This window comes from Cordyceps javanica, chromosome 3, assembly GCF_051103115.1.
Source record: "Cordyceps javanica chromosome 3, complete sequence".
NCBI classification, from domain to species: Eukaryota; Fungi; Ascomycota; class Sordariomycetes; order Hypocreales; family Cordycipitaceae; genus Cordyceps; species Cordyceps javanica.
The window spans coordinates 5031554-5046239 of NC_139297.1; the positions used below are offsets into that span (position 1 = coordinate 5031554).

General features: G+C 54.8%; 5 protein-coding genes across 5 annotated transcripts; 3 read left to right on the plus strand and 2 right to left on the minus strand.

The window, feature by feature from the left end:
* Window positions 1-378: 378 nt before the first annotated feature.
* On the minus strand, window positions 379-2039 carry V2A60_005700 (uncharacterized protein; the record flags this gene model as incomplete). The annotated part of the gene is made up of 4 exons (XM_083257007.1): window positions 379-1196; window positions 1346-1465; window positions 1537-1747; window positions 1863-2039. The coding sequence occupies 4 exons, from the start codon at window positions 2037-2039 to the stop codon at window positions 379-381; spliced, it is 1326 nt and encodes a 441-aa protein (XP_083113133.1).
* Window positions 2040-3214: 1175 nt separating this feature from the next.
* Window positions 3215-5979, plus strand: V2A60_005701 (ATP-binding protein; the record flags this gene model as incomplete). Its single annotated transcript, XM_083257008.1, has 7 exons — window positions 3215-3340; window positions 3409-3441; window positions 3509-4412; window positions 4462-5091; window positions 5154-5322; window positions 5394-5500; window positions 5564-5979. The coding sequence occupies 7 exons, from the start codon at window positions 3215-3217 to the stop codon at window positions 5977-5979; spliced, it is 2385 nt and encodes a 794-aa protein (XP_083113134.1).
* Window positions 5980-8485: 2506 nt separating this feature from the next.
* V2A60_005702 (stearoyl-CoA 9-desaturase) lies at window positions 8486-9989 on the plus strand (the record flags this gene model as incomplete). Its single annotated transcript, XM_083257009.1, has 2 exons — window positions 8486-8780; window positions 8854-9989. 2 exons carry the CDS (start codon window positions 8486-8488, stop codon window positions 9987-9989), a joined length of 1431 nt encoding a protein of 476 aa, XP_083113135.1.
* A 1470-nt stretch (window positions 9990-11459) lies between these two features.
* On the plus strand, window positions 11460-12008 carry V2A60_005703 (uncharacterized protein; the record flags this gene model as incomplete). Its single annotated transcript, XM_083257010.1, has 1 exon — window positions 11460-12008. The coding sequence occupies one exon, from the start codon at window positions 11460-11462 to the stop codon at window positions 12006-12008; it is 549 nt and encodes a 182-aa protein (XP_083113136.1).
* Window positions 12009-12268: 260 nt separating this feature from the next.
* Window positions 12269-13630, minus strand: V2A60_005704 (CrcB-like protein-domain-containing protein; the record flags this gene model as incomplete). The annotated part of the gene is made up of 1 exon (XM_083257011.1): window positions 12269-13630. The coding sequence occupies one exon, from the start codon at window positions 13628-13630 to the stop codon at window positions 12269-12271; it is 1362 nt and encodes a 453-aa protein (XP_083113137.1).
* Window positions 13631-14686: the final 1056 nt, after the last annotated feature.

The window sequence follows — 14686 nt, forward strand, 5'->3', positions numbered from 1 at the left end:
ATAAAGCAATGACAAACCTTCGTTTTCGTGGCCCAGGTCTCAAGACTTCTTGCAGGGCTATTTTATCGCGTGCATCAGAGTCGTAAATTATGCAGCCGTCTGTTGTGAGTTACTCATGCGGCTTTACTTGGAGGCTGGATAAGAAACGCCGAATCGCTACAGTACACACACACAACTTTTGCCATACACTTTACTCTGTGTGCTGCCAACCTTGTCCGATCCGAACATTGGTAAACGAGGCCAGCAATCACGGGCAGCGACAACTTGTCTTGCATGCAGACAATCCCCTCACACAATGCCGTAGGTCTTGCTGCACCCGCGCAGGGGGGGGGGGGGGGGGGGGGGGGGTTTGCCTCTCGGACGGGTGTGCGCGCCAACCTACTCGTCCGCAGACTCCTTGCTCCGCTGCTGCGCCGCCCTGTAGACGACGACGTGATGGGCATAGTCCCTGTCCAGGTCGCAGTCCTCAAAGGCCCAGTCGGACCCGCTGACGATGACGACCACCTTGACGGTGCAGCGCGCGGCGCGCGCCATGGCGCCGAGGACGTCGAGGAGGGCGACGCGCTGCGCCGCGGCGCACTTGTCGAGGCGGTCCACCAGGACGTCGACGCGCTCGCCCTCGTCGAACAGCGCCAGGACGGCCGGCGCCAGCGCCCGCGACGCGCCAACGCGCTGGCCTGCTGGCTGCCGGGTGTCGGCCGCGGCCGCGTACGCATCCATCAGGCCACGGCGGCGGGCGTCGTCGTCGCGCAGCGCGGGCATTTTGAGGCGCACCAGCTGCAGGAGCAGCGTCGCGACCACGCGCTCGAGGGCGACGACCTCGCCCTTGGCCGGCAAGATGTAGTAGGCGTGGTGCCTGCGCTCCCGCCGGCAGCGCCCGATGAGGTCGAGCACCCACGGCGACAGCCAGCAGTAGGGCTGGAACGTGGCGATGCTCTGCTCCGTGTAGCCGACGAGGATGAGCACCGCGGACCGGCCCGGGTCCGCCCACGTCCGGTGCTGGCTGCTGGCCTCAAACGCGAGCCGCTGGTGGTCCCGCGCCGAGAACTGGTCCATGTCCGGGCGGAGATTGTGCGAGAGGTCGCGCCGGTACAGGGCCAGCCCCTCGACCCGGCTCTGGTCGGACGACAAGTGCGCCAGCTTCCAGGCGCTGCAGAATTCGTTCCATGCCAAGTCGTCCATTTTTTGCTCCAGCCCTATAATGGGGTTGTCGTTGTCAGCTCGGTCCTTTGTTGGTACGCGTTCGGGTCTACAAACGTTTGGCATAAACTTTCAGCTCTGTGATGGAGGGTTCCTTGTTAATCTTGTTCGGCTTGACACCTTCTTGTGTATCTATGTCTCTTACCATGTACGTTTTGGCTGAGCAAATCGTCGCACCGCAGCCGAATGGCCACGATCGAGTCCTCGACGTCCGAGGCCAGTCTTTTGAACTTTCCGGAATCGCCAATTGTTCGCAGCAAACGTCCTGTGCAAAAAGAGGTAACATGCATATTAGCAGGCAATCACCTACTTGCTCTATTGCACGACAGAGCTCACGAAGTCCGCCACCCTTGTAGTACCAGGTGGCCTCAATCGCCAACGTGATGACAGCCGAGTACGCATCCACAATCTTGGCGCGGAGGTCGCTCTCGAGCGCATTGCTTTCCTTATAAATATCCTGGTACATTTTAAAGCCGATGATACGGTCCCTTATGCTCATAAATGCTGTGGCGATGGAGCTTTCGGTCTCATCCTTGTTCTTGGCGACCTGTTTGTTGTTAGCTCTATGTTTTGGGCTCGGGATCCGATTGCGTATATACCACAAAAACCAGCGAAACTGTACCAATAGCCAAGTCTCCGTATCCTCCTCCAAAACCTCTCACAGCGTTGACAAAGGGGTCCCAATCTTTCATGAATCCAAGCACCCCGCAGCCAAATGTCTGATACCTAGCAGCCCATTTCTTCCAGCCCCGCTGGCGAGCTCGCTCTAGGTCATCTTTTCCGTGCTTGGATATGTCGAGCCAGTAGTCGGCAAAAGCTTGATAGTCTCGGCATTTCATGGCTTTTCTTTCTTCGTCGGAATGATCATGTCTGGCCTCGAGCCACTGCCTCAATTGTACTTCTTTGCCTTTCACAAGAGCAAGTTGTTCCCTATCTCCATGTCTTAGCATTTGCCTGCAAAGCTTCGCTCTCGTCAATTTAAGACAACCTTTGACTTTCGGTCATGGCACACTGTGACGCTGATCCTCCAGCTTCTATAGCCTGCAGCATGTCGGGGAAAGAGCCGCTGCCCTGGTCTGTCATCACGGTCGCGCTTGCTACCGTCGCGTGTATATGTTCTTGAGCCGGTGATTCTTCCCAACGACCTGGTCTCGAAAACGAACTCAGGTGCATAAAGAACAGCCCTAAGTCTACGATCCCTCTACAGTTGTTTGGTGCCTACTTCGTGGGTGTTATCTTATTGGGGTGCTCGATGGACCCTCTGATATTGTCTATAGCAACGAGCCAAATTAGAAGGCTGTCACACACTCAGTTCAGCTAGCCGCCAAGTAGGCCAGCGTCGCACTGCAGGTCTCAGAAGTATTGGAATTTACACGTATAGCCAAGATGGAACCGACAATCGTTACCCTGAATAGTGTCATTTGTCATTCATCACTTATCATACTCATGGTTCTTGCTCGTCAAGCCTCCTTTGGCAGGTTCAGATTGATAGGGCCTCTTCTTGAGTTTCGTACAATTGTTCTGTCTTATACTGCAACAGGAACGTTTCTTCGAGTCAAACGACTTGAATACCTCAGTGTCAACCAATTTCTGTCGCTAATCCGGAAAGCAGTTTTTATATCGTTGTTAGCGGACTCCATTGCCATCCTGGGCTCCGGAGGAGGGCGGCTTCATGCAGGATCCCCTCAGCTGAAACTTTCAAAAGGTCCAGTAGATGGAGGATAATATGCAAAACAGCCGGAAACGCTATTATCCAGCCATGTTTGGGGAAGCATTATGCAGTGCATATCCAGCCTCACCTTGGCTCGCAATACGTCGCGAGACAGTTGTGGTGGATGGCCATTGAGCTCTATCGAAGAAACAGGATAAATTGATCTGGTCAAGGGACATGTGTCAATTTCTTCACCTACCTTAAGGGCCATCTGCTTTTCATCACTACAATCTGTTGCGCTGATAGTCTTCGCAGAATAATAGCAACAGCCAGTTCTCTACGTGGAGTGGCATACAGAACACCATGCAGCCGTGCGGTCTGGAAGCCAAGATGGCTGCCCTGGAGGAAAAGCTTGGCAGATTACAGACTGAGTACCAGAGGCTCGATGAAAGCATGGCAGCCGGTGCCAGCCCGAATGCTGCAGACCGCGTACGTATTGAGCGTTCAAGATGTATAACCGAAACGATAGTGTTTCTCGTGATTGACAAGTCGTATAGCGCACATCTGTGGGCGGAGGCGTGAAAGAAGAGGTACGTTGGCGAAGATGATGTGATTGAAACCGTATAAAGAATTTTACTAAAGGCAAGGAACATTTAGCAAACAATAGAATTGCCTACGCGAGCACTTATCATCAACAATAAGGAAGATAAGGACACAGATGGATGGAGAGACTTCCTTCCCGATGGGACAAAGCTCAGCAGTGAGCAATTGGAGTGGGCGCGGCGCAACAGCGCCTTTACACTCCGTAGGATTTTTCGGACTTGGCACGATATCGAAATGGAGATCAATAATCCGGAACTGCGCAATCTACTCAGGCATCAGCTCCAACGCTATCCCGGACACGTTCTTGTAGGTGACGGTGTGGTTATCGTATCGCCCTTTGAAGCCATAGTATTTCACTGGGATATACTGCAAGAAGCTGCCAAAAAGGCGTTGACGGAGAAGCCAGACGATCAGGTCCACCTCGACCTCAAGCTGCTGCTCGATACCATCTCCGAAAATTCAGGGGACCGACGGCTTGACGAGTACTTTAAAAATCGCTCTCATAATATGGAGCAAGAGCGCATCACATTCGAGACGCTCTGGACAATCTTTCCGCCGGGCGAAAAGATTTTGGGCCGGCTCTTCCAGAAGCAGGATCAAGTGTTGGTCGTACAGGACAATCTGCAACCCTGGCCAGCATCTTCTGAAAGAGGAAAGGAGCGGCCGTGGATGATCAATTGCTGGATGTACTGCTGGAACGGCGAGGCTTTCCGGCGTACGCTGATGACTTTGGGAATTGACCACTTTGATGGCTCGCGGCCCATAGTTTCGCTGCCCTTTTATCCTTTGCGGTACCATGAAGATGCGACGGGCGTGGAAACAGCTCTAGAGCAGCGGGGACGAGAATACAAAAAGATGTGTGTGGCCAAGAGAGGGGAGCAAATGTTCTATTACAAAGGTCAAGCGATGCTCAGCAAACGAGGAGTACGGTCTTCTGACGAACTTGAGAATTCTGTTCGTGAGCAACTTTGAAAAGTAGTGAAACCCAGAAAGGTAACCGCTGGTAGGAATCGGACGACGAGCGTACCATATTTCGACGCTCTGGCCGACGCCGGCAAGGTCCGGGTTTTGCGATTTCCTCACAGGCAAGTACATCTTTCTAAGAACTAAAGAGTCTCCTCATTCACTCTGTTCATTCCTGAAAATTTGGTATCCACAGGTCAAGGGCACGGTAATGATCGACTCGCTGTCCTACAATCGTTACGGCCCGACCGTGCCAAGCCTCGGCACATGGGCTCGTACCGTCGATGAAATGGACTGTAGCTGCATCGAGTGCCGCAGAAATGAAGAGCTATCCAAGATGACGCGGAGACATTACGACAGTGCGAATTGGACGCAGTCGGATGACGCCTGGGCTGCCGAACAGTTCGTGCTCTGCCCGCCGTGGGTTCTCGGATATGTGTTGAGAGAGAAGCAGTGGGCACAGCTGCAGGTCAATCTGGTGCACAAGCGTTCCGACGAGAGGAATGATGCATATTTCAAAAAGCTCAAACTTTCCGGTCGAGACTCGGGCATACAGACAAAGCAGATGCTCATGAATCTGGTGAAACACCATGCCACAGCAGGTGGCAAGGACGACGATCAAGTCGACGACATTATTCAGGATAAAGGCAAGGGCCTCGTGATTTTGCTTTATGGTCAGTGTCATGTGCAAGAGCAATTGTAAAGAGGCAGAGCTAAAAACACTGTGTAATAACAGGACCACCCGGCGTAGGCAAGACATCGACTGCCGAGACTGTAGCGCTTGCTGCAGGAAAACCGTTGTTCCCTGTGAGCGTGGCCGATGTAGGAACCAAGGCCAAGTACGTCGAGAGCAACTTAGAGACAATATTTGACTTGGCGACGGCCTGGGAGGCTATTTTGCTCATGTAAGTATCAAACGGGCGTACGAACGCGTCTCGGGAGTAACTAATTTTGTTTCGATCCTTGTGGCTCTCAGTGATGAAGCCGACGTATTTCTCGAAAGCCGGTCGCAGAATATGGGCAACGTGACGGAGAGAAACGCATTGGTATCAGTATTTCTCCGTGTTCTGGAGTATTATCAAGGTAACGTCTAGGAGCGAGTGATTTCCCTGGTGCAATGCCCCTCTTGCGTTAACTGCTTGCCAGGTATTTTATTCCTCACGACGAATCAAATTGCGCAGTTTGACGTCGCCGTGCAGTCACGGATCCATGTGGCTCTCAAATATGATGCCCTGCGCGAAGAGCAAATCAAAGACATCTTCACTCAATTCCTTCAACAGCTGCGTGACAAAAACAAGGTTGAGGATATGGCAGGTATCGAGAATTGGATTGATAGCGAACTTCACAGACGTCAGGTGCAGTTCGACGGGCGGCAGATACGTAACATTGTTTCGTGCGCCATGAATCTGGCGCGTGCCAATGGCAGGAAACTGGCCAAAGAGGACTTGCTCACTGTGGCGGATCTGGTGCGAAGCTTCAAAACTGAGTTTCAGCTGCAGTATGACAGGTATTTGAGAGCGCAAAGCGGCATAGATTCTGTAAGCTATATGGGGAAGCCGTAACAAATGGCGCTGAGCCCAGTAGTAGCGACGGGGGCAATGTCTCCTTTGGCGCTGAGACTTCGAGGTTGAAAGGTTGAGGCGGCTTGGTAGTGGGGATGGGGATGGATGCATCGATATCGGAAATTGATTCAACATCAATTGGCCGGATTTACTGCTTTGTCATTGGATTGAATGAATCCAGGTACTCATTCAACATACCAGGGAATTCTGGTTATCTAGCTTTGCAAGCCTTCTAATTTAGTTATCATAGCAAGAATGCCAGTCAAAGGCTTGCCTGTCCAGTTGCTCCCTTGCCTCTATCGCCGTTCTGATGATAGAAATGTTTGTTGCCGAAGTTCCTGTAAGCACCACTGAGCACAGGATGGTCAAGCACCAGCCCATACTTGGAGTTGCTGACGATGAAGCTCTCCATTACTAGGATTGCCTGCCTGTCCGTCGATGGTTACCCTATAGAGCGCGATAATAAAAAGGTGGACTCTGACGTCAATAGTGGCGAAGATAAGAACCCTGACATCTTTCTACATCATCTAAAGCCTGCGGCAGGCGCGTGTCAAAGGAGGCAGTCATGGGCTGCCGAGGCACATTGTCAATCAATGAGATCAGTCGTGGCATCGCGGGGTGAGATGATGCAACGGTGCTGATTAGGAGGCGTCTGGTCGTGTTGCGCAAGCGTGTATATATGTTGGGGGCGCTATGAAGCTACCTGTCTATTCCCAGTAAGGTGCCCGTATGGTTCGGCCAGTAAGGGGCTAGCGCACGCGTAGCCTGCAGGTACGCATCTGCATCGCCGAGGCTGTAATAGTATGAGTGTGCTTGTGGTTTTGGCTGTGCCTTGTGTCGCGAATGTCGGTCAACTTGGCCGAGAGAAGTCAGGAGCGATCTGGTTCAGTTTGAAAACAGATACATATCCAATGTCCGCATGTTGGGGATGAATCAGGATGAATATGGGGCGTTATCAGAGCCATTTATTATCAATCAGACTGGCTACCTGGGGGGCTGGCTCCAAGTTGTTCCGCGACACCGTTGCTCGCCACCAAGGACGGCTGGACGGAGTACTTACCTCTTGGACCCTTTTGCCTTGCCCCAATGGAATCAGCTGGATTACTTACTTAGTCGGTACGGATACCTGGAGTCAAAACGTAACATGGTGGCCAGAGAGAGCGAGTAGCCGTGTGGACTAGTTGGCCGGCGGCGGGGTCATGGCATGGCTGGAAGAGGAAAAGGAAGACAGCAAACAAGCAAGCAGGTTGAAGCAGGGTGAAGTCGGGAGGATGGATGAGGAAGCACGACGCACAATTCAAAGAGGGGCATCTGATTGGCCCAAGGGGGTTTACTGCCTGGGGCAAGCATGTGGGCTGGGCACGGTAAGAGCGAAAAATTGTTGGGGAAGCCATCCAGACGCGTTGGGTTCCGCTGTGCCGTGGTGGGGACAGGTACAAGGTCAGAGTGGCAATTTACATGAAAGGGTCAGGTACCGGCCGTCCCCTGCAGAAAAATCATTTTTTTTTCCCGTACTAGCTCCAGACCAGGCACGCCAAAAAAGCACCTCGGCTCGCCAGATCTTGGATAGTCCCGCCCACCACCAGAGGAGAACCCATCGATGGCGTGAAGACGGCTATATTGAGCTGTCCTGATTGTCCCTTGCTGGCACGCCACTGATAGGCAACACACCAATGCAAGTCTCGTGATTTTTGACTTTTTTCTTGATTTTTTGGCTCGGCACATGTGACGCTCCATATGCTGGGGAAGCTGGCCATCTTTATAGTTGAACGTAAAACCAGACATGCCGCTTTGTTGGTGCTACCCACGCATCACTGTAAACGCCGGGTACGTACCTCGACAGGTATCTTTGTATAGGGAGGTACCTGCGTACATGACTTACACGCCGGCCTCAACAAGTTGCCAGCTGCCAGTATAAAACATGCCAGCTGGCAAAGTAGCAACACAACGAGAAATCATCACCGCTTCTATTTAATGCTGTGTTGATTCAATTCTGCGCCGCATCATTACTGCAATAAAAACAGGAATACAAAAATTGACAGATTCCTGCTGCGCACACACATACCAGGGAGCCTCCGCCCAAAGGAAAAAAAAAATACCCTCTTGTCCCTCTCTCACGTTGGATCCGCCACACCCCAACAAGCACACCACCACACTCCAAACACCCTTGCGCGAAAGACCGGCCCCGCCGCCGCCCAGCAAAAGCTCCTTGCTTTGCTGCTCGGCACAAGCATTTGCCTGTACTAATACTTATCAGACTGACAGGTTCCAAAGTCCAACCTCTCATCAGTCAGGTCAGGAAGCTCGGCCCATCATCCGCCGCCATCTCGCCACAACGAGGGTTCCTCCATTATTTTTAGCTCCGTCTTGCCCTTCTTTTATCTTTGACCTCCCCTTCACTTCCTTCCACACTTGCTTCCTCCATCCTATAACCTCTCCCTCCTCTCACCCTCCGTCACTGGTTGTTCACAAGACTTCCTTCGACACAATAACTCGCGGCTTCATCATGTCGTCGTCCTCTGCAACTGCAGAAAAGAAGGCTTCGGCCACCATACCTGATGGCACCACCGACTACAAGCCTCTTCGCTCCGGCGCCGCCTATGATCCCACCAAGGTGCACATTGCCGATACGCCTATGACCTGGTCCAACTGGCACAAACACGTCAACTGGCTCAACACCACCCTCATCATTATCATTCCCATGATTGGCTTCATCTCCGCCTACTGGGTGCCTCTCAAGCTCTACACCGGCATCTTCGCCTTTGTGTACTACTTCAACACCGGTCTGGGTATCACTGCTGGTAAGTCCACGCATAGCTCAACAGAATGAGCGTACGACGGCAACAAGAACTGAAGGAAACTGACCATCTCCAGGCTACCACCGTCTCTGGGCTCACTCTTCCTACAAGGCCACCACACCCCTCAAGATCTACCTCGCCTTTGTTGGTGCTGGAGCCGTTGAGGGTTCCATCCGTTGGTGGTCCCGTGATCACCGCGCTCATCACCGCTACACCGATACCGAAAAGGACCCTTACTCCGTTCGCAAGGGCCTTCTCTACTCCCACCTCGGCTGGATGGTCTTCAAGCAGAACCCCAAGCGCACTGGCCGTACCGACATCACCGATTTGAACGAGGATCCCGTTGTTGTCTGGCAGCACAAGAACTACCTCAAGTCCGTCATCTTCACTGCCCTCGTCTTCCCAACCCTTTTCTGCGGTCTGCTCTGGAACGACTGGCTCGGTGGTTTCGTTTACGGCGGCATTCTCCGTATCTGGTTCGTCCAACAGGCTACCTTCTGCGTGAACTCGCTGGCCCACTGGCTCGGAGACCAGCCCTTTGACGACCGTAACTCTCCTCGCGACCACGTCATCACCGCGCTCGTCACCCTTGGCGAGGGCTACCACAATTTCCACCACGAGTTCCCCTCGGACTACCGCAACGCCATTGAGTGGTGGCAGTACGACCCTACCAAGTGGGCTATCTGCATGTGGAAGTTCCTCGGCCTGGCCTCCGACCTCAAGCAGTTCCGCTCCAACGAAATCGAAAAGGGCCGTGTTCAGCAGCTCCAGAAGAAACTCGACCAGAAGCGTGCCGTCCTCGACTGGGGCACGCCCCTCGAGCAGCTCCCCGTTATCTCCTGGGACGACTTCGTCGCCGAATCCAAGAACGGCAAGGCCCTCACCGCCATTGCCGGTGTCATCCACGACGTCACCGACTTCATTAAGGAGCACCCCGGCGGCAAGGCTCTCATCAGCTCTGCCATCGGCAAGGACGCCACGGCCATCTTCAATGGTGGTGTCTACCTTCACTCCAACGCCGCCCATAACCTGCTTTCCACCATGCGTGTCGGCGTACTCCGTGGCGGTTGCGAAGTTGAGATTTGGAAGCGTGCCCAATTCGAGAACAAGGACGTCTCCTACGTCAACGACTCAACCGGACAGCGCATCATCCGCGCCGGTAACCAAGTCACCAAGGTCGTTCAGCCCGTCGCCAGTGCTGATGCCGCGTAAGCGACATTTTCATACTTCGGGATTGTCTCATGGGCTTGCTTTGGTTGGGGAGTTGACAAAAAGAGGACTAGGGGTCCGATTGATGCAGATTGCGGGGTGATGAAGTGCGATGTATCTGCGCCTAGTGTGCGTCACATGCTCTCGCTGCCGCCCACTCGGGCACGCCTAATCTGCCATCCACAGTTTTTCCGCATTGGCAAATGGATATCAGATTCTCCAAAAATCATCATGAATATGGCGTTATCAGGGCTTGGAGTTTATATATAACTTTTTTTCGTTTGTTTTTCTTTCCAGCTTCCATTCCACTCTGAGAGTATAAGAAACTGGACTTATGACTAGGGAGCGTTGACACAGATAATGAGTGTACTAAAGGTAGCGTGTCTACCATGAATAAATTATCCCACCCAAAGGAATTCTCACCTACATTTCGTGACGCCGCTTGTGTATAGTAGGCTGTCAAGTCACAGCATTATTTTAGTTGGCCGACCCCTACGTCGTGTGGCAACGCCACGCCTCCATCGTAAAGTCGGTCCTGCGGCGATGGTTCAGGGATCATAATCAATGCAGCATGCCCATTTGAAGGAGCTAGCAGGCTCTTAGCGGAGGGCGAGCATTGTTCTTTCAGCTCACAACATGACTAGTCATGCTGCATCAGCCAGATGCAGACACAAGTCTTCCGATACGCAGCCACACTTTATCACGTACAACGAAGAGTGCCACGCTGAACAGTCTCCTGGCAGCAAGGCGACCGCGGAGGGTTTTGGATCTTATAAGCAAACCGGGCTTTGACGATGCCCAGAGATGACAAAAACCATGACTCATTATCCGGCCAGGCACAAAAAGCTGTATAATAGGCCACTCTCGAGCCACGTGTATAGCTCATTCCCCTTTCCAACCAACGCGACGCTAACAATCCGAAACGAGAAAGTGAAAAAAAAAGGGCAAACGTCACGAGGGGCTTTTCTTTCTTTTTACGATATTCGCTTTTTTTCAAGATTGCGGTGCTCGGAAGCTCGCCGACTCCGGGTCGTCGCGAACCTGCCCAATGCGACACTCGATCAGCGGCTCCGCCCTCTCAGCCTCAGTCGGCATACATGCTGGACGGCATCGTGGCCCACCCCCGGAAGCCTGCCGCTCTCCAATCGCGGCGCTTTTTTGCCGACATGCCCGTACGAGTGACGAAAGGGGACCACGAGGCGGGCGGCCCGCAGATGAGGCGCGGCGCCATCGAACGGTCTCGACTTGACTCTCGGAGAAGGCAAGGGAAGAAAGTTCATCGACCCTCCCGCGCCTTGTGCCAGGGCTGACCGTCCGTCAACAAAGCCTATAAGTAAACGCCTTCCTCCCCCCCGTGGCGTCAAACCGAAGATTGTCCCCCCGGTGAGCTTCTACCTTGAGATCAACTTTATTCTAAACTTTGTTATTCACTGATCTTACATCAAAAGAAGAGGCTTGCTACCAAGACCACAAATGTATAAGGTGACTGTGCTTCTCGTCTCGGCGCTTCTCGGCGCCGTCATCGCCAGCCCCGTCGCTGAGCCCGAGCCCGAGCCCGTCGCCGCACTTGAGTTCGTCGCCGACGCCGGCCTCGACAAGCGCTGCATCGGGCAGGGCCAGTTCTGCAACACGGGCGTGCCGTGCTGCAACAACCTCTACTGCGGAAACAACAGGCTGTGCTCGTCGTGCGTCGGGCAGGGCCAGTTCTGCAACAACGGCGTGCCGTGCTGCAATAACCTCTACTGCGGCAACAACCGGCTGTGCTCGTCGTGCGTCGGGCAGGGCCAGTTCTGCAACAACGGCGTGCCGTGCTGCAACGGCCTGTACTGCGGCAGCAACCGGCTGTGCTCCTCGTGCGTCGGGCAGGGCCAGTTCTGCAACAACGGCGTCCCCTGCTGCAACGGCCTGTACTGCGGCAACAACCGGCTGTGCTCGTCGTGCGTCGGGCGCGGCCAGTTTTGCAACAATGGTGTGCCGTGCTGTGCGGGGTTGTCCTGCGGCAACAACCGCTTGTGCGCATGAGAAGGTATGGATGGTTTTGGGGGGGGAGCACGTTAGACCGAATTAGACACCAACGTGGCAAGGTAAACGGCTCATGGCACTTTTGGGGATGTGAGCGTTCGATTGTGGGTGTGGCAAAATAGTATTACCTCTGTCTATAGCTCCGTTTGAGCCAGCGTATTTATGAAACCATCTTCTTGCCTATCATACAATCATATGAGAGCACGCCTCTCACGGGTATCGAAGTGGGGGTGAAACAGAATACAATACAAGATGCTCGCTCAGGGATGGCACTGTAGCGGCGCAAAGCCTTGCGTCCACCGCAGGCTCCCCATGATGACAATCATCAGCGCCGTGGACAGCACAACACTGGCTGTGCCGTACACGTACGCGCTCCTGCGGCGGAGGCTGCTCAGCTCCGCCACCCACGTCGACACGGTCGTTAGGCACCCGCAGAAGCCGTCCTCGACGCCCTGCAGCAGCTGGCACCCCAGCACGCCGCCGCCGCCGGCAGCCGAGTGCGCAATGTCCCACGCCATGCCGAGGACGGCGGTGCCGAGGACGTTGGCCGCAAAGGTGCCGAGCGGAAACGACGGCCGCCGGGCGTTGAGGAGCATGGCCAGGTAGAAGCGCGCGAGGGTGCCGAGCGGGGCGAAGACGAGGGCGAAGACGACGGTGCCGCGCCAGTGATCGTGCGGCGGGAAGACGGCCAGGAAGACGGCGCCGAGCCAGCAGCCCCAGCCGAGGAGGACGGCGAGCCGGTCGAGCACGCCGCGCGCGAGGCGAAACGGGATCGACGGCGTGTACGGCTCGAGCGCGGCGCCGAGGTGCACGCCGACGCGGTAGGCGCCGAGCGACAGGCCGACCGTCTCGATGATGACGGCCAGCAATGCCATGACCGAGTAGCCGCCGCTGCGGCGGCCGGGCGCGGACAGGCCGTGCAGGTCGGGGCTGACCATGTCGTTGGACAGCGCGAGGAAGACGTCGCGGATAAACGTGGAGAAGCTGGTGAAGCTGCCGCAGAAGCCCGTAGCGAGGCCGACGTAGAGCGGGATCGTCTTCTTGGTCGCCAGGTGTGCCTTTTTGGCCGCCGCGAGGTCAATGGATGGGCCGCCGCCACCGCCACCGCGCCCGTCTGTCGCCGTCGCCGTCGCCGTCTCCTCATCGGCGGCGGCCTTGCGGAGGAGCCGGTCGTAGGTGGACGGGCCTCCCCACTCGTGGCGGAACAGCTTCCGGTCCTCGGCCAGGAAGCCCATGACGAGGCTGCCGCCGACGTTGGCCCACAGCGTCGGGAAGATGGTCGGCGCGCCGGGATACGTCGTCAGGTGGGAGAGGCCGACGCGCGCGAGGGTGCCGAGGAGGGAGAAGAAGACGAGGTACGAGAGCGTGTAGAGCTGCGTGGCGAGGCGCGAGACTTGGACGGCCTCGTGGGCTTTCTCCTCGGGCGGCGGAGTCTGCTGCTGCTGCTGCTGCTGCTGCTGCTGCTGGGCCTCGCCGTGTCGAATGTCGTCGAGCGTGTCGCCGGTCGCGGCCACTTCGTCGAGATCCTCGTACCGGTCGGGGACGTCGTATGGCGGTTCGGCGGTAGCGTCTGCGGTGGCCGCGGCACGGTCGCCCGAGCCAGCAGCGGCAGCGGAGGCCATGGGACACTAGGTTGGTGCGATTGCGGCAGGGGACTCGCTTTCGTGGTGCGGGAGGGTTGGTTGTTGTTTAGGGTGAGGCTCTTGGGATCAACATTTTTACACACGGAAATGGCGGGAATACCTTTTTGGCGTGTTTGGTGGAGACGGGTGCTCAGTAAGGACCAGAAGGCTGTCGGTTTCCCGATCTGGAGATAAACCCTTCTTGTCCTTGAGTCTTGTATAAACTATATCTAACTATACATTCTCTAACCGAACATTGCTATTTTTTTTCCTCTCTTTTTCTTTCGGTTCTTCTGAATCAGTTAGGTTGCGACATGTCAGAGTGTACACAATCAGTCAGCTCCCCTCTCCACGCGCCACAGCACAGCAGACACTCACTCCTACACACCCGCACACCGAAGTTCCAGACGCCCCAACCGTTCTCACATTAAATTAGCGCAACTCGCTTATTGCAAAGACCGACCAATATCTACTAATTTGTAGATGTTGCAGCGAGATCTGCGTCTTGTCAGCAAACGTGATGCGGGGAATTGCACCATTGGTCATCCGTTTGCACGCGGTCCCTCTTGGTGGCAATGCTGGTCAGGGATGGCATGGACCAATTCAAGGCCACAAGAGTTTCGCAGGCGACAAGGTGGGCAACATTGCCATGTTCATTCGAAATGGGAAATTGGCTGTCTTTATCGGAGTGTGCGCTGACTGACTTCCCTGGGAAAGCAGCGGGAGCCGATTGCTGAGTCGTCACCTCGCTGCAGAGTCGTGTTTCGGAACGGAAGAGACGATAATCAGCCACGGGCACATCAATCATAACTTCCGGTCAGAGGGATACTCTTAATCGCCACAACTGCCGTGCTGCCGCTCTTTCATAGGCTAATCGATCAGAGTCCGTGCTAGCCATGTCGCATCTGCTTACGCTCCACCGGTGGCCCGCATGTGAAGTTGTCGGCCTGCTTACACCAGAGGACGATTGAGGCATTGGATAAGACAAGGGGAGGGAGCGAGGGAAATATAAAATGTTAATGGGCGGGAGGCCTTTTTTATTCTTGCTGGCCGATG